The sequence below is a fragment of the Tribolium castaneum genome, chromosome 2 (assembly GCF_031307605.1).
Source record: "Tribolium castaneum strain GA2 chromosome 2, icTriCast1.1, whole genome shotgun sequence".
NCBI classification, from domain to species: domain Eukaryota; kingdom Metazoa; phylum Arthropoda; class Insecta; order Coleoptera; family Tenebrionidae; genus Tribolium; species Tribolium castaneum.
This window is the reverse complement of record NC_087395.1, coordinates 15,855,652-15,876,364: the sequence shown is the minus strand read 5'-3', so window position 1 is coordinate 15,876,364 and position 20,713 is coordinate 15,855,652. Positions and strand designations below refer to the sequence as shown.

General features: G+C 36.3%; 2 protein-coding genes and 9 non-coding genes across 15 annotated transcripts in view; 10 read left to right on the top strand and 1 right to left on the bottom strand.

Annotated features, from left to right (window-relative positions):
- Pkcdelta (Protein kinase C delta) overlaps positions 1-17,197 on the top strand; it is a 25,233-nt gene extending 8,036 nt beyond the window's left edge. For 2 of the 5 annotated variants that reach the window (XM_015983275.2, XM_064355098.1), the window contains exons 6-13: positions 6,933-7,034; positions 13,531-13,757; positions 13,807-13,980; positions 14,033-14,187; positions 14,941-15,079; positions 15,130-15,318; positions 15,363-15,503; positions 16,769-17,197. In XM_015983275.2, the coding sequence (XP_015838761.1) occupies positions 6,933-7,034; positions 13,531-13,757; positions 13,807-13,980; positions 14,033-14,187; positions 14,941-15,079; positions 15,130-15,318; positions 15,363-15,503; positions 16,769-16,918 (1,277 nt within the window). In that variant the 3' untranslated portion in view covers positions 16,919-17,197. Of the gene's footprint in view, positions 1-2,421; positions 6,355-6,932; positions 7,035-13,530; positions 13,758-13,806; positions 13,981-14,032; positions 14,188-14,940; positions 15,080-15,129; positions 15,319-15,362; positions 15,504-16,768 lie in introns of those variants that run through there. The other 3 variants (XM_008199488.3, XM_008199487.3, XM_015983276.2) reach the window with 3 other exon arrangements.
- Positions 10,164-10,236, top strand: TRNAA-AGC (transfer RNA alanine (anticodon AGC)). The gene has a single exon. It is a non-coding gene; the product is annotated as a tRNA-Ala (tRNA).
- On the top strand, positions 11,218-11,290 carry TRNAA-AGC (transfer RNA alanine (anticodon AGC)). Its single transcript has one exon. It is a non-coding gene; the product is annotated as a tRNA-Ala (tRNA).
- TRNAA-AGC (transfer RNA alanine (anticodon AGC)) lies at positions 12,246-12,318 on the top strand. The gene has a single exon. It is a non-coding gene; the product is annotated as a tRNA-Ala (tRNA).
- Positions 12,390-12,462, top strand: TRNAA-AGC (transfer RNA alanine (anticodon AGC)). Its single transcript has one exon. It is a non-coding gene; the product is annotated as a tRNA-Ala (tRNA).
- TRNAA-AGC (transfer RNA alanine (anticodon AGC)) lies at positions 12,535-12,607 on the top strand. Its single transcript has one exon. It is a non-coding gene; the product is annotated as a tRNA-Ala (tRNA).
- TRNAA-AGC (transfer RNA alanine (anticodon AGC)) lies at positions 12,679-12,751 on the top strand. Its single transcript has one exon. It is a non-coding gene; the product is annotated as a tRNA-Ala (tRNA).
- TRNAA-AGC (transfer RNA alanine (anticodon AGC)) lies at positions 12,823-12,895 on the top strand. Its single transcript has one exon. It is a non-coding gene; the product is annotated as a tRNA-Ala (tRNA).
- On the top strand, positions 12,967-13,039 carry TRNAA-AGC (transfer RNA alanine (anticodon AGC)). The gene has a single exon. It is a non-coding gene; the product is annotated as a tRNA-Ala (tRNA).
- On the top strand, positions 13,111-13,183 carry TRNAA-AGC (transfer RNA alanine (anticodon AGC)). Its single transcript has one exon. It is a non-coding gene; the product is annotated as a tRNA-Ala (tRNA).
- ppk23 (pickpocket 23) lies at positions 17,046-20,713 on the bottom strand. The gene is made up of 9 exons (XM_964403.3): positions 20,320-20,713; positions 20,076-20,276; positions 19,883-20,027; positions 19,693-19,838; positions 19,547-19,649; positions 19,076-19,488; positions 18,930-19,030; positions 17,303-17,565; positions 17,046-17,254 (listed from the first exon to the last, which is right to left on the bottom strand). Exons 1-9 carry the CDS (start codon positions 20,484-20,486, stop codon positions 17,174-17,176), a joined length of 1,620 nt encoding a protein of 539 aa, XP_969496.1. The 5' UTR covers positions 20,487-20,713; the 3' UTR covers positions 17,046-17,173.

Sequence of the window (20,713 nt, the reverse complement as noted above, 5' to 3'; positions counted from 1 at the left end):
CTGTCAATGTCAGTTTGACAAATTCGTGACACTTGACGGTGTTGTCGAAGTGCACATGTAAATTAATGTTCAAGGATACCACCCTTAGATAGCCCTTAGCTGTTTAAATTTGCATTGTTTTTGATAATTTTTTATAGCTTTGTGTTGGTAATGAAAAAATGAAATTGATGACGCACACGCAAATCGAGCTGACCGCCACTATATAGAGATAATGTTTTCCACTTAGTAAGTAATATGTATAATAAATTATTCATTAGTTACTTGGTAACAATAAAAAGGATTACATGTGTATAAAAAAATAGTAATTATAGTTTATTTATATTAGTTACAGTATATTATTTAACGACGAAAAAGATTAATATCCAAACGGTATTGTGTCAAAGTTTTCTAGAATAACACTTATAAACAAAACCAAATTCTTTTGTTTTTAAACAAAAGCGATAGAATCGATAAAAAGTATGGATACAGTTAAATATTTCAGAACGGTTTAACAGTAAACCTTGAAATTTGGGGAACAGTTAAAAGTGTTTAAATTCTATCATCTGAAAGCTTTTTCAAATTTTTATCGTAATTTATTTTGAAAATTCAAGGCTAACTTGATTTTTTTAAATGGCACGAAGGGTCAAATTTAATCATTTTTAAAAGAGCATTTTTTTCTGAATTCAATGATGTAACATGATACCTACCTTTACTTTTATTAAAATGTAAAAAAAATACAAATTCAAAAATTTTCTGGACTCGTAAAACTAAGTTAGCTTTGAAAATACTGTTATTAATGATATCTGTCACTTGTATATTAGCCAAAAATTAAACTTAGGTGCAATAATTAGTTTAATAATGGTACATTTAAGTAAAACTGAGCGAAAAAAAAATTCATGTTGGTTTATCATGGAGACAGAAAGCCAAGAAGTTAGTGGAAATCAGTTTGAACATCGTTTGTAGCATAAAAATCAAGTATCCCGTGTTTAAAATTTCCTAATTAAAACGTGTTCTTTTTCAGTTAAAAGTGTTATTTTAACAATTATTTTTAACTTTTACTTATTTTTTAGTTAATGAGCTAACGATAGATAAAGACAACATTACCAAAGGTAATAAAATTTTACAGTTTTCAAAATTTTCGTTTTTTTTAAGTTTCGATTAAATTAAGGTATTCACGTGTTATACCATAGAACTCAGAAAAAAATGCTCTTCTCAAAAATATTTAACCCTTGTGCCATTTGAAAAAAATCAAGTTAGCCTTGTATCTGAAGAACAAATGGAGATAGAAATTAATTAAACATCTGAAACGATACAATTTATATACTCTTAAGCATATACCAAATTTTAATAAATTTTGATGAATAGTTTTTATAATATTTAACTGTATCCATACTTTTTAGCGACCCTGTATGTAGTAAAGTCAACCTTTTATGGGATTTTCTTTTTAATTATATAGTAACTGGTAAGTACTTTAAAATGCATTGTTTCATTTTTGCATAAACGTGTAAAAAATAATTACACTCTAAATTACAATGAGATAAAGCTTAGTATTTCTCATTTTTTACATTTCTATGCCTATGGCACGATTTGCTACGTTTGTTGTCACCCAATAAATAAACAGGAAAGTAAACATTCAGTTATTTCGAGAAAAAACCGATTTATAACGGACCTTAAACCAGAGTTGTTTTATCAGGAAGATCGTCGAAATTTTGTCAACTCATAATAGTGACGATGCAGCAAATCACTCAGCACTTGTTCCAAAATAACAGTGACAAAGTGCGAGAAAGCAAATGTCCTGACTGATTATTTTTACATTTTTACACTACTTCAAAATTTTTGTAAACAATATTGTAACGCCGTGCTGTCTAATTCCTGGTAACTGTAATAATAGCCATATCTGATATTGGCAATGAAATAATGACCCACAAAACCTTAACAAACTCCGTCAGGTGTGCAAGACATTTGCAAGCCCGCGCTATTAGTAGTTCTCGTTGCAACACGGTTCATTTTTCTTGTTCATCACTTAACTACTACCTACAAGCCACTTACTCAGCTTCAAAAATTTCGCCACGAAAGCAAAAGTTTTACCCGAACCAAGAAAAGAAGTCTAATTTTATTTGTAAAAGCGTCATTTGGCTTTCGCCAAGTATTATCTCCACTCCCCATAAAGACATTAATTTGAAAAAACGGAAACAGGTGCGTGCTTACATAAATTCAAGGCCCCCAAGTCATAAATCAGGGGGCAAATATCACCTGAACGTTCCGATCGCTTCTAAAATTATTGCACCGATCGATCATCACATCGATATTCCCTTTGATTTGCTTTAATCGGAAAGTGTCCAAAGTAAACTGACGTCAGCGGGCTCCCTTTTGACAAATCCCGTCTTTGTATGCGGACATACAGGTGTTCGAGCTAATAAAGTGTGGCGAGCTTTCCAACGTCACAATTTCCACGATAAAAATAGGAATTGTTTGGCATCACGGCTAAGAAATCTGCCAGTTTAGCATTCGGCGCTTCTAGGTGCGGGAGTCGCCCCGGAATTTGAGTTTGTGTGAAGCGGGCGATTTTTATTTACTCGCAAGTGCACGTGGAATGGACGCATCAAACAGGTAGCAAATAAATTGGCTCCCGTCTGAATTGTATTGATCACGTGTTTTTGTCTAATTGGTCGATTAATTATACCGAAATGCCGTACTATTCGGAACTTGGAATATATATGAGTCCTACTAGTAGTTACACGGGCTCATATATACCCGGTCCTTATTCCAATCATTCCTCTTTGCTGGCCTCAAATTTCACGAGGCCGCCTCCTTCCCTGCTCAAGCCGCGCAATTTTCGCGGGTACAAGCCCCTGCTCGCGACCATCACCGAGAACCAGTCGCCCTTAAGGCGGTACAATTCGCCCAAGTTGCGAGGGCACACCTCGCCCAAAGTTATAGTGGCCAAGCCCATCAAAATAAACACAGCTGATATCGACGTTTCCGTGAACAAGTACAGGAAGTATGAGCGGCCTAAGCCCGTACAAGACAAAGTTGAGAGGAAATCGCCAAGTCCCAGCGACACTCTAGACAGTCCACGGAGCTCAGAGAAGGAAGCAAAGCCCAACAAAACCATCCGAAGGGACAGGCCAACGGTTCGCCTCCACACCGTCCACTGTGACATGATAGCACCCGACAACGGTGCAAACACCAGGAGTTGGAGGGACAACTTCGAGCCAGAAGAACTGAAAACCGAGGAGAAGAAGCCCAAAAAGACACCCGGTGAGCTCCTCAAGGAGAAGTTTTTGATTCGCAGTCGGGAGGACATCTTCAAAGCGCCCGAGAAGAAGGTGAGTAGACGGGCGTCGAAGAAAACAAACGTGCAAAAAACGCCGAGCTTTCACGACATCTGCCAAGCCATAACCACCGACCAAATCGACGAAGAGCTAAACCCTGGCCAGCCCATCGAAATACAAAGACGCCAAAGTCGGCAATTTGCAAGCGAAAACCTCCTCAAAGACCTAAGACGCAACTCCGGCGATTTGACCAACGAAGTTGAGCTTCTGAACCGGCGAAACGCCGAGCTTTCTGACACGCGTGGAAGCGTCAAGCGGCGGAAGAAACTGACCAAGAAGAAGTCCAACGAGAAAGTGGTCCTCACCGAACCTGACGGCAACAAATCGCAGCTTCAGCGAAGACCAACTCAGAAGAAAATCCGCCGGACTTCCACCAGCAGCAGCGTGGGGAGCGACATTGTCGATGTTAGTCCTGAGACTGAGAAGGCGTACCAAGAGGCGATTCGTGACATTTCCCAGGTTGAGATTGAAAATATCAAAATTAAGCCTAAGCCTATTATTACTGCAACGGTTGATGTGGAAGAGAAACCAGCCTTGAAGGTGGTTGTGGACGAGATTGAAGTGGTGGAGTCGCCGAAGCCGAAAAAGGGTAACAAGTTTAAGTTTAACGTGATTGTTGAGGAGATTGACACGAAACGGACATCGATGAAGAAGCCTCAAACCAAAGTTGAGGAAAAGGTGCACGTGCCGAAGGCCAAGGAACCTTTGGTGTCGAATATTTTGAGGAAGAACAGCAATGCGCACCTTGGCAACATTTTGGAAGAAGCTGTTAACAAGAGTGAAGCCGAAGTGAAGAAAAGTGACAGTGCGGAAGAAATGAAGAAAGTTGTAGTGGTAAAGACAATTTCGAAGAAAGAAGATAAGGAACCTGTTCAGATCAGAAAAACTGACAGTGATGATAAAGTTGTGGTGTCTAAAGAAGTTGCACAGGAAAGAGCAAATCAAGATCAAACTTCTGGTCAACAATTGAAACAATCTTCTAGTGTTCCAGATATGGAAATGAAGAAAAACGAAGTAGGAAAACCAAAAGAAGATGAAAAATCAACATCTGCAAAGAAAGTGGAAGCTCCGTTAAAGAAAGAATTGAGTCTCGACAAAGTGAAAAAGGAAGATGAAAAATCAACGGCTGCGAAGAAAGCTGAATCTCAACTGAAGAAAGATTCGAGTATCGAGAAGATTACAAGCGGCAATGTAGTAAAACTTAAAGAACATGAGGAATCAACGACTGTGAAGAAGATTGAACCTGAATTGAAGAAAAATCTGAGTCTTGAAAAGATAAACGACAAAGTAGAAAGACCAAAAGAAGATGAAAAATCAACGGCTATGAAGAAAGTTGAACCTCAATTGAAGAAAAATTTGAGTCTTGAAAAGATAAACATCGACAAAGTTGAAAAACCTAAAGAAGATAAACCAACGGTTGTGAAGAAAGTTGAACCTCAATTGAAGAAAAATTCGAGTCTTGAAAAGATAAACAATGACAAAGTAGAGATACCAAAAGAAGATGAAAAATCAATGGCTGTGAAGAAAGTTGAACCTCAATTGAAGAAAGATTTGAGTGTTGAAAAGATAAACAACAACAAAGTAGAGATACCAAAAGAAGATGAAAAATCAACGGCTGTGAAGAAAGTTGAACCTCAATTGAAGAAAAATTCGAGTCATGAAAAGATAAACATCGACAAAGTAGAAAAACCAAAAGAAGATGAAAAATCAACGGCTGTGAAGAAAGTTGAAACCCAGTTGAAGAAAGATTTGAGTGTTGAAAAGATAAACAACAATAAAGTAGACAAACCAAAAGAAGATGAAAAATCAACGGCTGTGAAGAAAGTTGAATCTCAATTGAAGAAAAATTCGAGTCTTGAAAAGATAAACAACGACAAAGTAGAAAAATCGAAAGAAGATGAAAAATCAACGGCTGTGAAGAAAGTTGAAACCCTATTGAAGAAAGATTCGAGTCTTGAAAAGGTAAAAATTAACAAAGTTGAAAAACCAAAAGAAGACGAAAAATCAACCGTTGTGAAGAAAGTTGAACCTCAATTGAAGAAAAATTCGAGTCTTGAGAAGATAAACAACAACAAAGTAGACAAACCAAAAGAAGATGAAAAATCATCAATCCAGTTGAAGAAAGATTTAAGTGTTGAAAAAAGTGACAAAGTTGAAGTCAAAAGTAGTTCTATCGTTGGTAAAACCAGTTCAAAGAAAGAAAAATCAGATGATGAGTTAGGTCAGCAGAGCAAAATTCCCTCAAAGCTTGATAATAAACAACCAACAAGTCAAGATGCCGCCAAAGCCCCAGAAAGTCCCAAAACACTTAAACCAAGCTTGAAGAAAACAGTAGGAGAGCCACTGAAAAAATCAACCAGCGTTAAAATTATTGAAGAAACGAAGAAAAGTCCAGCTCCAGACGAACTGAAAAAATCAAGCAGTGCCCAAAAAATCGAAGAAACGAAGGAGAATGAAGAAGAAAACTTCTGGGCTGCGATTGGACCCCGCGAAAGCGTCTACACTTCAGCCCGGAAACCGTTAAGTCCACCCCAAAAACCGGAAGAAAAGGACGACGAGTTAATCCCAGCCAAGGCAATGCCGTCAAAGCGTTCATTGGTCAACAAGGCTAATAAAGATGACCCGGATTTGGAGGTGTTTATCCCGCCCCCGGAGCCCGAGCCGGAGCCGGAACCCGAACCCGAGCTGGAACCCGCCTTCGTCCCTCTCCAGTCCAACCGTTTGTCCCAATTTATGCACCCGTTTAAAAAACCCGAACAATTCGATGAATGTCCTGTTGAAATTTACGCGACTCCGAAAGTAATCCGCCATAGACATTATCCGCGACCGCGACATCCGCCGCCCCCGGTCGAAAAGTCCGAGAGCGAAGAAGAAGAAGAAGACGAAGAAAGTGAAGAAGAAACAACGTCGAGTGAAGAGACGTCGTCATCTGACGATGAATATGACGTCAATGTGGTGTATGGCAATAACAAAGTTGGTGCAAGTACGTCTTCCAATGACTCTGGCTTTGATTCGGGCGTCCCTGGCAGTAGAAATAAGGGTTAGGCAGTTTTAACCTTTACTCTGTTACGAGAAACTAACCGAAACTAACTGAAATTAACCGTGGAGACGTCAATGACAGGAAATACATGCATAATAAATCGTAATACTGTGTCATTCGCATTTAATTTTAACTGTTTGACGGCCTTGGCGTGGTTAAATTTAACAAACTCTGTCATTGTTTTGGTTTTATTGTCAGTGTGAAGGGCACTTTAGAGCGATCTATCTATTTTTTTCTTCGTTGCGAATTCGATATTATTGACTGGCATTAAGCGCAATTTAGGTCTAAAAATAAACAGCCTAATTATCTAGAATAATAATGTTTGAACGCATGCGAGACCACATGGATGTGAATCACGACTTAAATAAGAACATTGCAGATTTATGCGATTTATCTCTCATTAATTATCACACTGGGCTCGAAATGCCATTTATCACAATACTAGAAAACACCCTAAAAATAGAAAAGGCAAAGTGAAACTAATTTCACGCACTATGGGTTCTGGAAAGTGCAATAAACTGGCAAAACGTTGATTTAACAAATTCTTGTAATTCTGACCCGTTTCGTTCTGTATACAGACTGTGATGTAAACTGTCATAAGAAATGCGAGAAACTGACTGCCAATCTGTGCGGAGTTAATCAAAAACTCATTGTCGAGGCCATCGAATCCGTGCGAAAAGGTAAGAAATTAAAAAACTAAAAAAAATTAAAAAACATTGATGTATTTTGTTTTCCTAATTAGAAAGTTTTTGTTATAATTATTAAATTTTGCAAAATTCCTTAAACGAAATACATACAGAGTCGCTAAAAAGTATGGATACAGTTAAATATTATAAAAACTATTCATCAAAACTTGGTAAAATTTGGTATATGCTTAAGATTATATAAATTCAATCGTTTCAGATGTTTATTAAATTTCTATCTCCATTTGTTCTTCGGATACAACGCTAACTTGATTTTTTTTTAATAGCAGCAAGGGTCAATTTTAATATTTTTGAGAAAAGCAGTTCTATGGTATAACACATGCATACCTTGGTTTAATTTAAACTTTAAAAAAATCGAAAATTTTGAAAAATGTAAAATTTTATTAGCCTTGCAAATGTTGTCTTTATCTATCGTTAGCTCATTAACCAAAAAATAAGTAAAAGTTAAAAATAATTGTCAAAATAACACTTTTAACTGAAAAAGAACACGTTTTAATTAAGTAATTTTAAACACGGAATACTTGATTTTTATGCTACAAACGATGTTCAAAGTGATTTCCACCAACTTTTTGGCTTTCTGTCTCCATGATAAACCAACATGAGAATTTTTTTCGCTCAGTTTTACTTAAATGTCCCATTATTAAATCAATTATTGCACCCAAGTTTAATTTTTGGCTAATATACAAGTGACAGATATCGTTAATGACAGTATTTTCAAAGCTAACTTAGTTTTACGATTCCAGAAAATTTTTGAATTTTTATTTTTTTACATTTTAATAAAAGTAAAGGTGAGTATCATGTTACATCATTGAATTCAGAAAAAAATGCACTTTTAAAAATGATTAAATCTGACCCTTGGTGCCACTTAAAAAAAATCAAGTTAGCCTTGAATTTTCAAAATAAATGATAAAAATTTGAAAAAGCTCGTCCCCAAATTTCAAGGTTTTCTGTTAAACCGTTCTGAAAATATTTAACTATATCCATTCTTTTTAACGACTCTGTATATTTTAGGAGTTAAAAACTCGGAAATGACATAATTAGGTTCTCTAACAAGGTTCATGACGGTAGAACATCTGGATTTATAACCCAGGAAGTGTTTTTGAAAAACACCGTCTGTTATTTGTAACTGACAAATGTGTTGAATCTAAAAAGTATTTTCTTAAAATAATAGTTGATGCAGCTTTCATAAATAAAAACAACTTATCGAACTAAATTATATATTTTTTAATTTAAAACAGAGCTATTTGTCGACCTTAAAAATCTTTCATCGTGACATTTTTTACATCACGACATCTGTTTTTCATGTTTATTTCTAGATTATTAGAAACGGATTTTAATAATGGGTGTATCAACCTTTTTTTTAGCTACGATAATCCGACCTCTAATTTTAGCAATCTTCCGTAATTTTCCTGTAAAGAATTGTTGCATTAATACCACGGAATATTGACTGTGCTTGTGCCAATTTTTATTGAGTAGTAGTATAAAAATGTCACGAAAAAATCCACTTCAACTCTTCCAAAGCAAGGGCAAGGACGTGTTGTTATTTTAGGAACAAATAATAATTTAAATGTCTTATTATTTCTTACCTAAAATAAAATAAAAAAAAATACTTGAATGAAGTGAATATTTTCCGCTTCATTCACAAGTCTATTTTTCTGATTGATTATTTTCGAAGATTTCATTGGTGCGAATTGGACGTCATTCACGGTTGACTATGATTGACGTTTCTAGTTTTGAAAGTACTAGCGAGTAAACAAAAATTCTATTTAAAACAATTTTCTGCACTATTTGTGACACTTTAACAAATTACACTTTTGAATCGTGATTAGGTAATTTCTGCCAATTATAACAATCTGAGCTATCATTTTGACGTTTACAAAGATGAACGCATGCGATTTTGGCTTACAAAATAGTTTTAAAAATAAATTACGGCTTAGAAATAGATGATAATCGTAACGAGACACGTGTTTCGCCGATACAAGTACAGCGACTCCAAAAAATTCCGTTTTTTTTTAAATAACAGATGTGTAAATCTCAGACAAAACGCCTTTGTTTTGGAAATATTATGATTCAGTAAATTGGATCCGACTCAAAACATTTTTTTAATCGGGGAGTTTGCGGAGGTTAAACGGGCGCGGAAGCAGCAATACCTGGTATTAAAAGTTAAAAAATAAACAGGAAGGTGGCGTTTTATCGGCTGAAATAGATTTGGATTTCCTGAATCCTTTAAATACGTTTATTAAAACTACATGACATTAAACGTGGCCATAATGCTCTTGGCACGCTCAGCAGTAGCATTTTATTTATACGATTGTATTTACCGAGCACTCAGGTATTATTCTCGCAGACAATACAGCGGAATTTTGGCTCGCTTTTTCATAAATACTATACTCAGAACGCATAATTCGTGTTATTGTCTTTGCTAATTTTCTAGATAGGTGTAAAAAGATAAAAATAAATCAGGGGCCGCCTCGGTGGTTAAACAGACGAGGATCTGTTCCATCGTACATTATTTGGCACTTAATACCAAGTATTTTTAGAGGAACACGCGTCACAATGGTAATATACTCTGACCATTTTTTTGTCTCTGGTCAGTACCACTCAAAAGGTACATAATCGTGTATTTTTTATCGTTTTAAAATACAGCAAGTCATGTGAAAAACCGTTTATTATTAGAAATTATATTTAGATTTAATTTACATTGTAACAGCCAAATTTTCGGGTGAGTTCAGGCGAATTTTCTGGTATTTTTTGTTCTAAATCTACCTTTTTCACTATTGTATTTATAGGCTTAACAGTTTTTCGTGGGTGTAATAGCGATGACGTACGAGTATTCATGTAAGCTGGCAGCTACACAATTATTGTAACCAGATTCGTTTTATGACAGCTTAAAAGTACAATCAACCTCGCTAATCGAGTGAACGAACGATTACATTAATTAAAATATGTGTCCAATATGGAAGTATGGACTCGTTTTGGATTTTGGGTCTTAAAAGTTTTTTTTTAACAACGAAAGTTGTTCTAGGGAAGCGCTCCTTTTTAAAAGAGACCCATAAGTGGGTCAAATATACCATCGATTTTTTTCCCACCCATGATAAAGTACCAGGGGGCGTAGCTCAGATGGTAGAGCGCTCGCTTAGCATGCGAGAGGTACCGGGATCGATACCCGGCGCCTCCAATATTTTGAAAAAAATAAAAAATAGAAAAACAGTTCCATTAATTTTTGAACAAAATATTAAAAATAATAATAATAATAAAACTCTCGTTTGCATGACTGTATCGTATTTTATAAAAAAAAAAATGGTTAGGTATCAACCATCAAACATGTAAAAACCCGGCGCATCCACCATTTATACCACCTGTGTACATACACGTAACAAGAGTATCTTGCATTTTATGTTTGTTTAAACCATTTTTCCACGAATTTTAAAATCCGAACAGCTGTTTAGAAATAATTTAAAGTGTTTCTGAAAATAATACATACAAAATATTATCACAATGTTGATAATAAGTATGTAATAATGTGAGTTAAACCAAATAGGTAGGTATATCTCCGACTAGTAAATTAAAAAAAAGTAAAGTAATATTATATTTATAACAACAATAAAAATTAAAAACTGAACAGTTTCTATACCAAAATAACTGCTCAACAACGGAATTGGATATTACACAATTTTCAGAGCATTTAACTGAAAGAGAGAAGCAACTTGGAAAGCAATACTTCAGGAGTTTATTAATAATTTGATAATAAGTATTCCACAAAGACTAGTAAGGGCCCAATAGAGCCTGGAAGGATCTCACACGATTTATAAGCTAGTTACCATAAGTTCACTGTAAAAATGTTTAGGAAAATTGAAGAGTTAAAAAAGTTTGCCACCCAATAATCGTTTCCAGTAAAAAAAAATCCTCTTTTAACAGATTTTTTTGCATTTTTTTGTTGTTGATTTGAGTACCTAATTTTATCCATTTTGACTAAATATTCAAGGTCAAGGTTTCTATTGCTTTACTTTTAATCTAGATTTCAAATAACGGACTCTCACTCTCTGTAGCACAGTTTCGTCCCAAGTGAAAGTGACCACGCCTGAGACATTATGAAACTGGTCCTATAAATTTAGGCCGAATTTTTTTGATTTTTCAATGAGACAAGTGATAAAGTACGGGGGGCGTAGCTCAGATGGTAGAGCGCTCGCTTAGCATGCGAGAGGTACCGGGATCGATACCCGGCGCCTCCAATATTTTGAAAAAAATAAAAAAGTAGAAATAAATTTTTGAACAAAATTTAGAAAAAAAATAAAACTCTGGTATTGCCTGAATGTATCGTATTTAAAAAAAAGTAGGTTCAACCATCAAACACGTAAAAACCCGGCGCATCCACCATTTGTACCACCAAAGTACACGTAAGTGTGTTGCATTTTATGTTTGTTTAAACCATTTTTCCACTAATTTGAAAATCCAAACAGTTGTTTAGAAATAATCTTACAGTGTTTCTGGTAATAATACATGAAAAACATTATCACAATGTTAATAATAAGTATTTAATAATGAGACTGTAAATAAAACCAAATAGGTAGGTTTATCTCCGACTTCTAAATCCAAAAAAAAGTAATATTAATTTTATAACAGCAATAAAATTTAAAAACTGACAGCTTCTATACCAAAATACACTGCTCAACAATTGAATTGTATATTAAACAATTTTAAGAAATTTGCATTTAACTGAAATGGAAGCAATTTGGAAGGCAATACCTCAAGAGTTTATTAATAATTTGATAATAAGTATTCCACAAAGAGTAAAAAGGGCCCAATGGAGCCTGGTGCAATCCCACATCATTTATAAGTTAGTTACCATAAGTTGACCGTAAAATGTTTAGAAAAATTCAAGAATTAAAAAAGGTTGCCACTCAATAATCTTTCCCATTAAAAAAATTTCCTCTTTTAACAGAAATTTTTTGCATTTTTTGTTGTTGTTTTGAGTACCTAATTTTTTCCATTTTGACTAAATATTCCAGGTCAAGGTTTCTGTTACTCATTTCACTTTTAATCTAGATTTCAAATAACGGACTCTCACTCTCTGTAGCACAGTTTCGTTCCAAGTGAAAGTGACCACGCCTGAGACATTATGAAACTGGTCCTATAAATTTAGGCCGAATTTTTTTGATTTTTCAATGAGGCAAGTGATAAAGTACGGGGGGCGTAGCTCAGATGGTAGAGCGCTCGCTTAGCATGCGAGAGGTACCGGGATCGATACCCGGCGCCTCCAATTTTTTTCAAAATTTTCAAAAAGTAGGTCCAACGACCTGGACCTGTTTTACTGACATTTGATAAAGTACCGGGGGCGTAGCTCAGATGGGAGAGCGCTCGCTTAGCATGCGAGAGGTACCGGGATCGATACCCGGCGCCTCCACTTTTTTTAAAAATTTTCGAAAAAGTAGGTCCAACGACCCGGACCTGTTCTGGTGACATTTGATAAAGTACCGGGGGCGTAGCTCAGATGGAAGAGCGCTCGCTTAGCATGCGAGAGGTACCGGGATCGATACCCGGCGCCTCCAATTTTTTTCAAAATTTTTAAAAAGTAGGTCCTACGACCTGGACCTGTTCTAGTGACATTTGATAAAATACAGGGGGCGTAGCTCAGATGGGAGAGCGCTCGCTTAGCATGCGAGAGGTACCGGGATCGATACCCGGCGCCTCCAATTTTTTTCAAAATTTTCAAAAAGTAGGTCCAACGACCTGGACCTGTTTTACTGACATTTGATAAAGTACAGGGGGCGTAGCTCAGATGGAAGAGCGCTCGCTTAGCATGCGAGAGGTACCGGGATCGATACCCGGCGCCTCCAATTTTTTTCAAAATTTTCAAAAAGTAGGTCCAACGACCCGGACTTGTTCTACTGACATTTGATAAAGTACAGGGGGCGTAGCTCAGATGGAAGAGCGCTCGCTTAGCATGCGAGAGGTACCGGGATCGATACCCGGCGCCTCCAATTTTTTTCAAAATTTTCAAAAAGTAGGTCCAACGACCTGGACCTGTTTTACTGACATTTGATAAAGTACCGGGGGCGTAGCTCAGATGGGAGAGCGCTCGCTTAGCATGCGAGAGGTACCGGGATCGATACCCGGCGCCTCCAGTTTTTTTTTCATCAAAAGTAATTCTAATACGCCACAAAAATAGAGCCGGAACTCATCATCGCGCACTAATCACTACAAAAATCAGAAACCCAGTCTCAACTAAATACTGACCTATTAACACAATTGCTATTTTTTATTTTAAGGAAAAACTAATTATTTTGCAATTATTGTAGTTAAGCTGTCCTAGAAAACGAATGTGTCCTAGTTTCATTTTAACATTCGCGAGTATGTAAACGTCGTAATAATGATGTTTTATTTTTATTTGTCCACCTGTTAAAAAATCGGTCACTTGTTCTAAATAAATAAAGCAATTCGAATTTGTCCTCTAACATTTTTATTACATTAGGATCAACCGAAACCCGGGACTCCCCGACTTCCAACCCCGCAAACAACCCTGCCCTAGCTCTAGACTCAAACGAAGTCTTGGAAGAGTATTCCCACTCCAGCACTTTTGCCAGCTTCCAGAAAAGTGGCAGAATAACACCACCAGCTACGACAATTCCACGATTTAGAAAATACGGTGTCGAAGACTTCAATTTCCTCAAGGTTCTGGGCAAAGGAAGCTTCGGAAAGGTACAATAACCAAAAACTAGCATGGTATCGTGCCAACAAAAAATTTCAGGTTCTCTTGGCAGAGCTGAAAAACACCGAATATTATTATGCCATAAAGTGCCTGAAAAAAGACGTCGTTTTGGAAGACGACGACGTTGAGTGCACCCTAATTGAAAGAAAAGTCCTGGCTTTGGCAACGAAACATCCATATTTATGCCATTTATTATGCACCTTCCAAACCGAGGTAAAAATAGCGCACTTTCTGATCGAAAAAATAATTTTGCCCAAATTATTAGTCACATTTATTCTTCGTGATGGAGTATCTAAACGGCGGCGACCTCATGTTTCACATCCAAAAGTCGGGCCGATTTCCCGAAGCCCAGGCCCGCTTCTACGGCGCTGAAATCGTTTCAGGCCTGAAATTTCTCCACAACAAAGGCATTGTTTACAGGTAATTCGACCGCAGTTAATTTTAAACAACATAAAAATCGCGCTCTAGCACTCAATAAATTTCCTAAAATTAGCGAATTGCATAAGATTTCTTGGACTCTTGTGTATTTTTACCAGATTTATGGAGAGGTCACGACAGTTCGTCGGCCCGAATTTTGATATTTCGCTTATTACCTGTTCACATTTCCCGCTCTAATTATAAATAAATCCAGTTGGAATAAATCACGCAAATCAACGTCGGAGAGGAGTTTCAGTCGATATTTCAGTCAATCATTTGTAAACACAAATCGCGCGTCAAATTCAGGTGAAACCCCATAAATTATTTCGGCGAACTCCAGATTTACTTTTCGTTAATCCATCAAAACCATTGATGAGGCGCCAAAAATATTTACCTTTGACAAATATTAATATAGAACGTGTTGACGATTAATCGGTTCGGGAAACACGTGAAGCGAAAAAAGTCATAAAACAGCGATGAAAAATTGAAAGAAAATAAATACAAACATTCAAAACACTTCACTTTATATTTTTAGAAAACTGAATTTGTATTTAAAGTATTGCGTAATCAAAATGAAGAGAACCGGCGCATCCACCATTTTTCCTATATTCGGTTCACTTTCATAAAAACCATTGTGGTGCAAATAGCGAACTTTGGCATTACCTTTTATGAGTTGTTATGGTAACACCTTAGTCATTTGCACCACAATGTTTTTTTATCAAAGTGAACCGAAAATAATTTGATAACGATTTTTAGGGACTTAAAACTCGACAATATTTTGTTGGACTTTGACGGTCATGTGAGGATAGCAGATTTTGGCATGTGCAAGCTTCAGATATTTTTGGACCGAATGGCCGATACGTTTTGTGGCACTCCTGATTATATGGCACCTGAAGTAGCTGAGTGAATTAGTCCAAATATTTTTTTTTACTTAAAAAATTTCAGATAATTAAAGGACAACACTACAACCAGTGTGTTGATTGGTGGTCATTCGGTGTACTTTTGTACGAAATGTTGCTAGGTCAGTCACCTTTCAGTGGCTGTGACGAAGACGAATTATTCTGGTCCATTTGTAACGAGAAACCAGTGATTCCCCGGTTTTTGTCACAAGAAGCGAGCGCTGTTCTACAACTGGTAACAATTAAATTTCTTAATTTCTTTTAATAACTCTTGACTAGTTTTTGGAAAAAGACGGAAACAAACGATTAGGAAATAGGTTTTGCCCAGCTGGTGATATCCAAGACCAGCCGTTTTTCAAGCCCATCCAGTGGGACAAACTCGAGGCCAGGCTTTTAGAACCTCCCTTTAAACCCAATTTGGTAAGTCGTTACTACGGATATCTAAAGGTTAGGATATGAAACGACGTACAAATAAAACGTTCCTGACTTCCATAGTTCCGTTAATACCGCCAGAGAGCGCAGTTGTTCCATTACCGTTTATTTTCAGAACAATGAATTTGTGAAAAAATGGTTGTTCTTGTAAAATGGTTAACACATAGCAAACGAAAAAAAATTCACAATAGTACGACATAAACATATTGCAAACATTTTATCGTAAACTATAGTTGAAAAAATTTCAAACTTTTACCAATATGCACTCTACTCCATATTTTTCAAAACGCTGCAAATACGGTTACAGATACAAGAAAAATGCTAAGAAAGAAGTTGTAAAGAATTAAATTTCCTACAAAAAAGTCCGCGAGACCATATTCCAATGTTCAACCATTTAGGCCCCAAAGTCGTTCAAAGACACTGAAGCGACGGATTTGCTTTATTTAGCCGGTGGTCAAGTATTGAAAAGTTAATTTATACCTAAACCGTTGAAGATAGAAACTTAGTCTCGCAGACTTTTTTGTAGAAAATTTAATTTTCTACAACTTTGTTCCTTACAATTTTTTTGTATCTTCAACCGTATTCGCAGCATTCGCAGAAGATAAGGTAGAACGCAAATTGATAGTTCTAAACGATAAATTTTTGCGCACCGTCGCATATTTATCAAAACGCTGGGAATACGGTTGAAGATACAAAAAAAGTGTAAGGAACAAAGTTGTAGAAAATTAAATTTCCTAGAAAAAAGTCCGGCACACAATATTTCTATCTTCTAATGTTTAGGTATAAATTAACTTTTCGTTACTTCACCAGCGGTAAAATAAAATAAATCTGTCGCTTCAGCGTCTTTGAACGTCTTTGGGGCCTAAACCGTTGACGATGGAGATATGGTCTCGCGAACTTTTTTAAAGGAAATTTAATTCTCTACGAATTTTTTTCTAACATTTTTTTTGTCTTAAACTGTATTCTCAGGGTTTTGAAAAATTCAAGACGATGTGAAAATTTTTAATTTAAATAATTATTTTCTCATGTTTCTTATAAAAATTTTAGTCGTCATTTTATTTAAGCTCAACATTTCTGCACTTTTTTAAGTAATTAGTGAATTGGTTGGATTGAAATTAATTTAAAACGATCTGGCGCCGAGACGGTATAACGCTATTTTTTTGGTACAAAAAATTCCACAATTTTGTATCTAGTTCCGTCTCCTAACTCATAGTCCTCCGTAGTCGTTACTTAATCAAAAATTATTTTTGCAGCAACACCCGTTAGATACGCAGTACTTTGACAAAACTTTCACGGCCGAAAAAGCCAAATTGACCCCAATCGAACAAAACATTTTGCAATCGATGGATCAGACCCAGTTTCAAGGTTTCAGTTACACCAACCCCAACGCTACGGACAAGTGAGCCAGCTTGTGCAAAAATTAGCAAAGTCGGTTCGTCTCGTTAAGAGACATAATCTGGTGGTTGATTAATGTTCCTATGTGATTGAATTTCGCCCCAAGACTTTCGGAATGAAAGTGCCACCATCGAATGATTTTGTAGAGTTTTATTGTGTACCTTTCTCTTTTTATATAATGGTATTTGTACTTATTTTAGACACACGAAAAGTATTTTTGTCCAAGTATTGTATCAATGTGACTTGTGCCAGGTGAGAATTACTTAATTAATAAATTCTATACCGAACGGAGGCAAAATTTTCTCGGACGGGTTCCACTTCCCCTTCCCCAAAGGCGCAATTTTCTACAAACGCAAAAATAACACTAATACATGCAACACAACATTAATTACGTTTTGGTACAAATTTTCGTGGTAGTAGCTCTTTGCCACTTGATTTATTCCATTTCCCGGAAACGGGTCAAAACAACAATAGGGCATTAAACTCAAATCGTAATCTTCGGGCAATTTCGTTTTTTGCTCAAACTGAATTTTCTCCAGTTCGCGTTTTTCACGCACTACCATGCAGCAAGCCCTGATTGTGAAATAGTACAAAATTTCGACCCCTGATAATAGACTGAAGCCCAGAAATAACCCAGCAATTCCACCAAAAGACACTTGAAAGAATATTTCGGTTAAGTAATCCATAAAAATTGCAACACCAAGAAGGAATAGGAATTTTTTAACAAAACTTGGCACAAATGTTAGACTATTAGCAGCTATTAAATGATTAAAATTTGAACGTTTTTGATCAAGTGGTTAAGGAGTTTTTAACACTTAAACTCTTTTACCAGCAAGTGTTGTTCTTCCAATTTTTTGCTTTTCTGACAATTTTTAAAGTGATTTTTTAATTCGTTTAGTTTTAAGTGTTATGAAAACACAAATATGCCTAGAGTACGACAAAAAAAATTACCAATAATTAAACAAACTTTAAAGTAGCACAATTTTTGGGAAACGAATAGATGTTTTTTTATTTAGTGAAATCGCTATTTGTTTGAAGATGTTATCAGTCATTGATTAGAGAAGGTTTAGGAGAAAGTAGAAAAGAAAACAGACTTAAAAAAACAAATGAAGTCCAAAATGGTCATTTTCGGATTATGGCAATAATTCAAGTACAAGAAAAATTCTGACCAATGGTTGAGTTTGAAGGTCGTCGTACTTCACTTCTGGCTGTTTACCATCGAATTAGGTCATTTGGACTGCTATTTGTTGGATTTCCAAGGTATGGAAGAAATGAGCAAAAACACAGCTTAAACCTGACACACCAAAACTTTTATTTGGAAGGACAACGTGTTTCACCCACAAAGTGGTCATCCTCAGGTGAAAATATACACTGTATACATTGACCACATTACGGTTGAAACGCGTTGTGTTTCGAAATAGAGGTTTGATGGGTCAGGTTTAGATATGCGTTTTTGCCCATTTCTCCCATACCAAGAAAAACCAAAAAGAAACAGTCCAAATGACCAATTTCGATGGTAAACAGTCCAGAGTGATAAGAAACGACCTTTAAACCCACCTGTTGGACAAAATTTTTTCTAGTAATTAAATTGTAGCTATACTCCGAAGACAACCATTTTGGACTTCATTTGTTTTTTTCAAGGCATGCTTTCTCTTTCGCGCTGTCCTGGGCCTTCTCCAGTCTATGACTGATAACAATTTGTAGTCGAAAAATCATGCCTCTACCAAAACTGCTTAAATTGTTAGTAATTTTGGTTTGCTGTCTCCAGGCCTAATTGCGCTTTTAGAACACTTATACCTACACGAATTTAAAAAAAAACACATAAAAAGATAGTCAGAAAAGCAAAAAATTGGAAGAATAACACTTGCTGGTAAAGGAATTTAAATGTTAAAAACTCCCTTACCACTTGATTAAAATTCTTCAAATTTTATTCATTTATTAATCGCTAATAGTCCACCATTTGTGACAAGTTGCCTCAAAAAGTTCAAATTTTTATGACACTGTGTATAATTAAATTACCCAACAAATCGACCCATCCGAACAAAACTTCGCGTTTGTAGCGAACCATGGGCCAGGAAACAAACCTGGCCTCCAACTCATTGCGACCAGAATCTCCGGTTCTACATTAAGTCAATAAAAAAATAAACAAATGTTGAAAAACCTACGCTTCTGTTAATTTTTCCACTTCATAAACCGTGTTAGAACACCCCAAGTTGCAAAAGCAACGGTCCACTGACTTGATACTGTCCAGATTTTCCCAAATGCAAGAAAGTTGCAAAAGGGAGCAATGTTTATAGCCACCGATCTGAGGGTAAAAAAATGGTACACATTTGCACAAACGCATCGAATTGTCCATTCGGCACTGCCTGGTACAGGCCGTGTAGGTGTAAATGTTATCAGTTTGCAATTTCAATTCGTCTGAAAAAACGCAGTGCCGCTGTTTAATTGATAATTGTTTCGTGTCTTCGGTGGTGTAAGTTTGTTTGACTGAAAACGAGATTTTGTTGATTTTGTAGTCCCAAATATGTTGGGGCTGAATGTCCAAGCCGGCTTGTTCGTCCGAATTAAGTATGTAAATCTATTAAAAAAATAATAATTTGAAGAAATAATCAATTTGCGTTTGTTTATATTCGTACAGGCATGTTAACTGAAGTGTCTTTGACTGTAAATTTCAGAGACCACGCAAGGTCGGTTTCTTTGATGTACCGCATTTGAAAATCGGGCACAACTGTATCGTTCCTAAAACAAGAATTGGGAAAAAATTCAACGATTGTGTGACTACCAAGGGAGTTTTTTCTCGTAGTGTCGGGAATTGAAAGTGTAGCAAAACCCCTTTTCGGTAAAAACTGGGAAAAAGTCCTCGCAACAGTTGCTTTTGTACGACTTGAATTCACAGCTTTCGAAAATTTCCTCGCAACGGTTCATTAGCTGTTAAAAATATTTCGTGAATCGTCACAACTGAGTCAAATTACCTCGAAAGCAACTTCCTTCAAGTCGAAGGTGTTGGAAGCCGAAGGCTTGATTTTAAATGTGAGCTCCCGGATCGAATCAAACGAGAGTTTGGTGAGTTCGGTCAAAAGTCCGACAGAGTAGCCCAAAGACGGGTCCGAATATTTGCTTAAATAAAATTGTTAAATCAATTCCACGTTGTTTTAATTCAAGTACTCTTCAAAATATTCCTCAATTCGTGACAAATTGTAGGGCTTTTCCTGACACACCGTAATGGCCGGAAATGGCACTTTCCAGTTGTGGAAATCAGTGTCGAGGCCTGTGATGGTTGGGTTTGTCTGGAACTTGTCCCATAGACTCACTATAATGACAGCCGTGGCAACGGCCCCAATTCCCACACACGAAAACCACATAAATCTTAAAACTGGGTTATTCCCCGGTTAGAAAATTTGGAAATTACCTTTCCAAAAAAGGACGGCCGTATTCGGCAATGTATCGAACTCCATGTAGCGTCGAATGCTCAAAAAATAGTTTCGTTTGGACCTGCCAGCTAGTGCCCAAATTTTTGTGCAGCTTGTACAAATTTTGCAAACGCTTTTTCGGCCCCTTTTCCAGCCTGAAGCGCATTTTAAACGTTCCAGATTACACCATCGCGTGTCACGAAAGACATCGATAATTTAGTCAAACATGAATAGAAAAATAATACAAACAGATAATAGAAACAGATTCAGAGAGAGATTATTCCAATTGCACTATTAGAGGCACACAAAGAGAAGCTTGTAATGGCATTCATTACTGTCTAACCGTAAATATTTAAATTTAGTGTATTATGATAGGCACAGTGCCAGGACAAT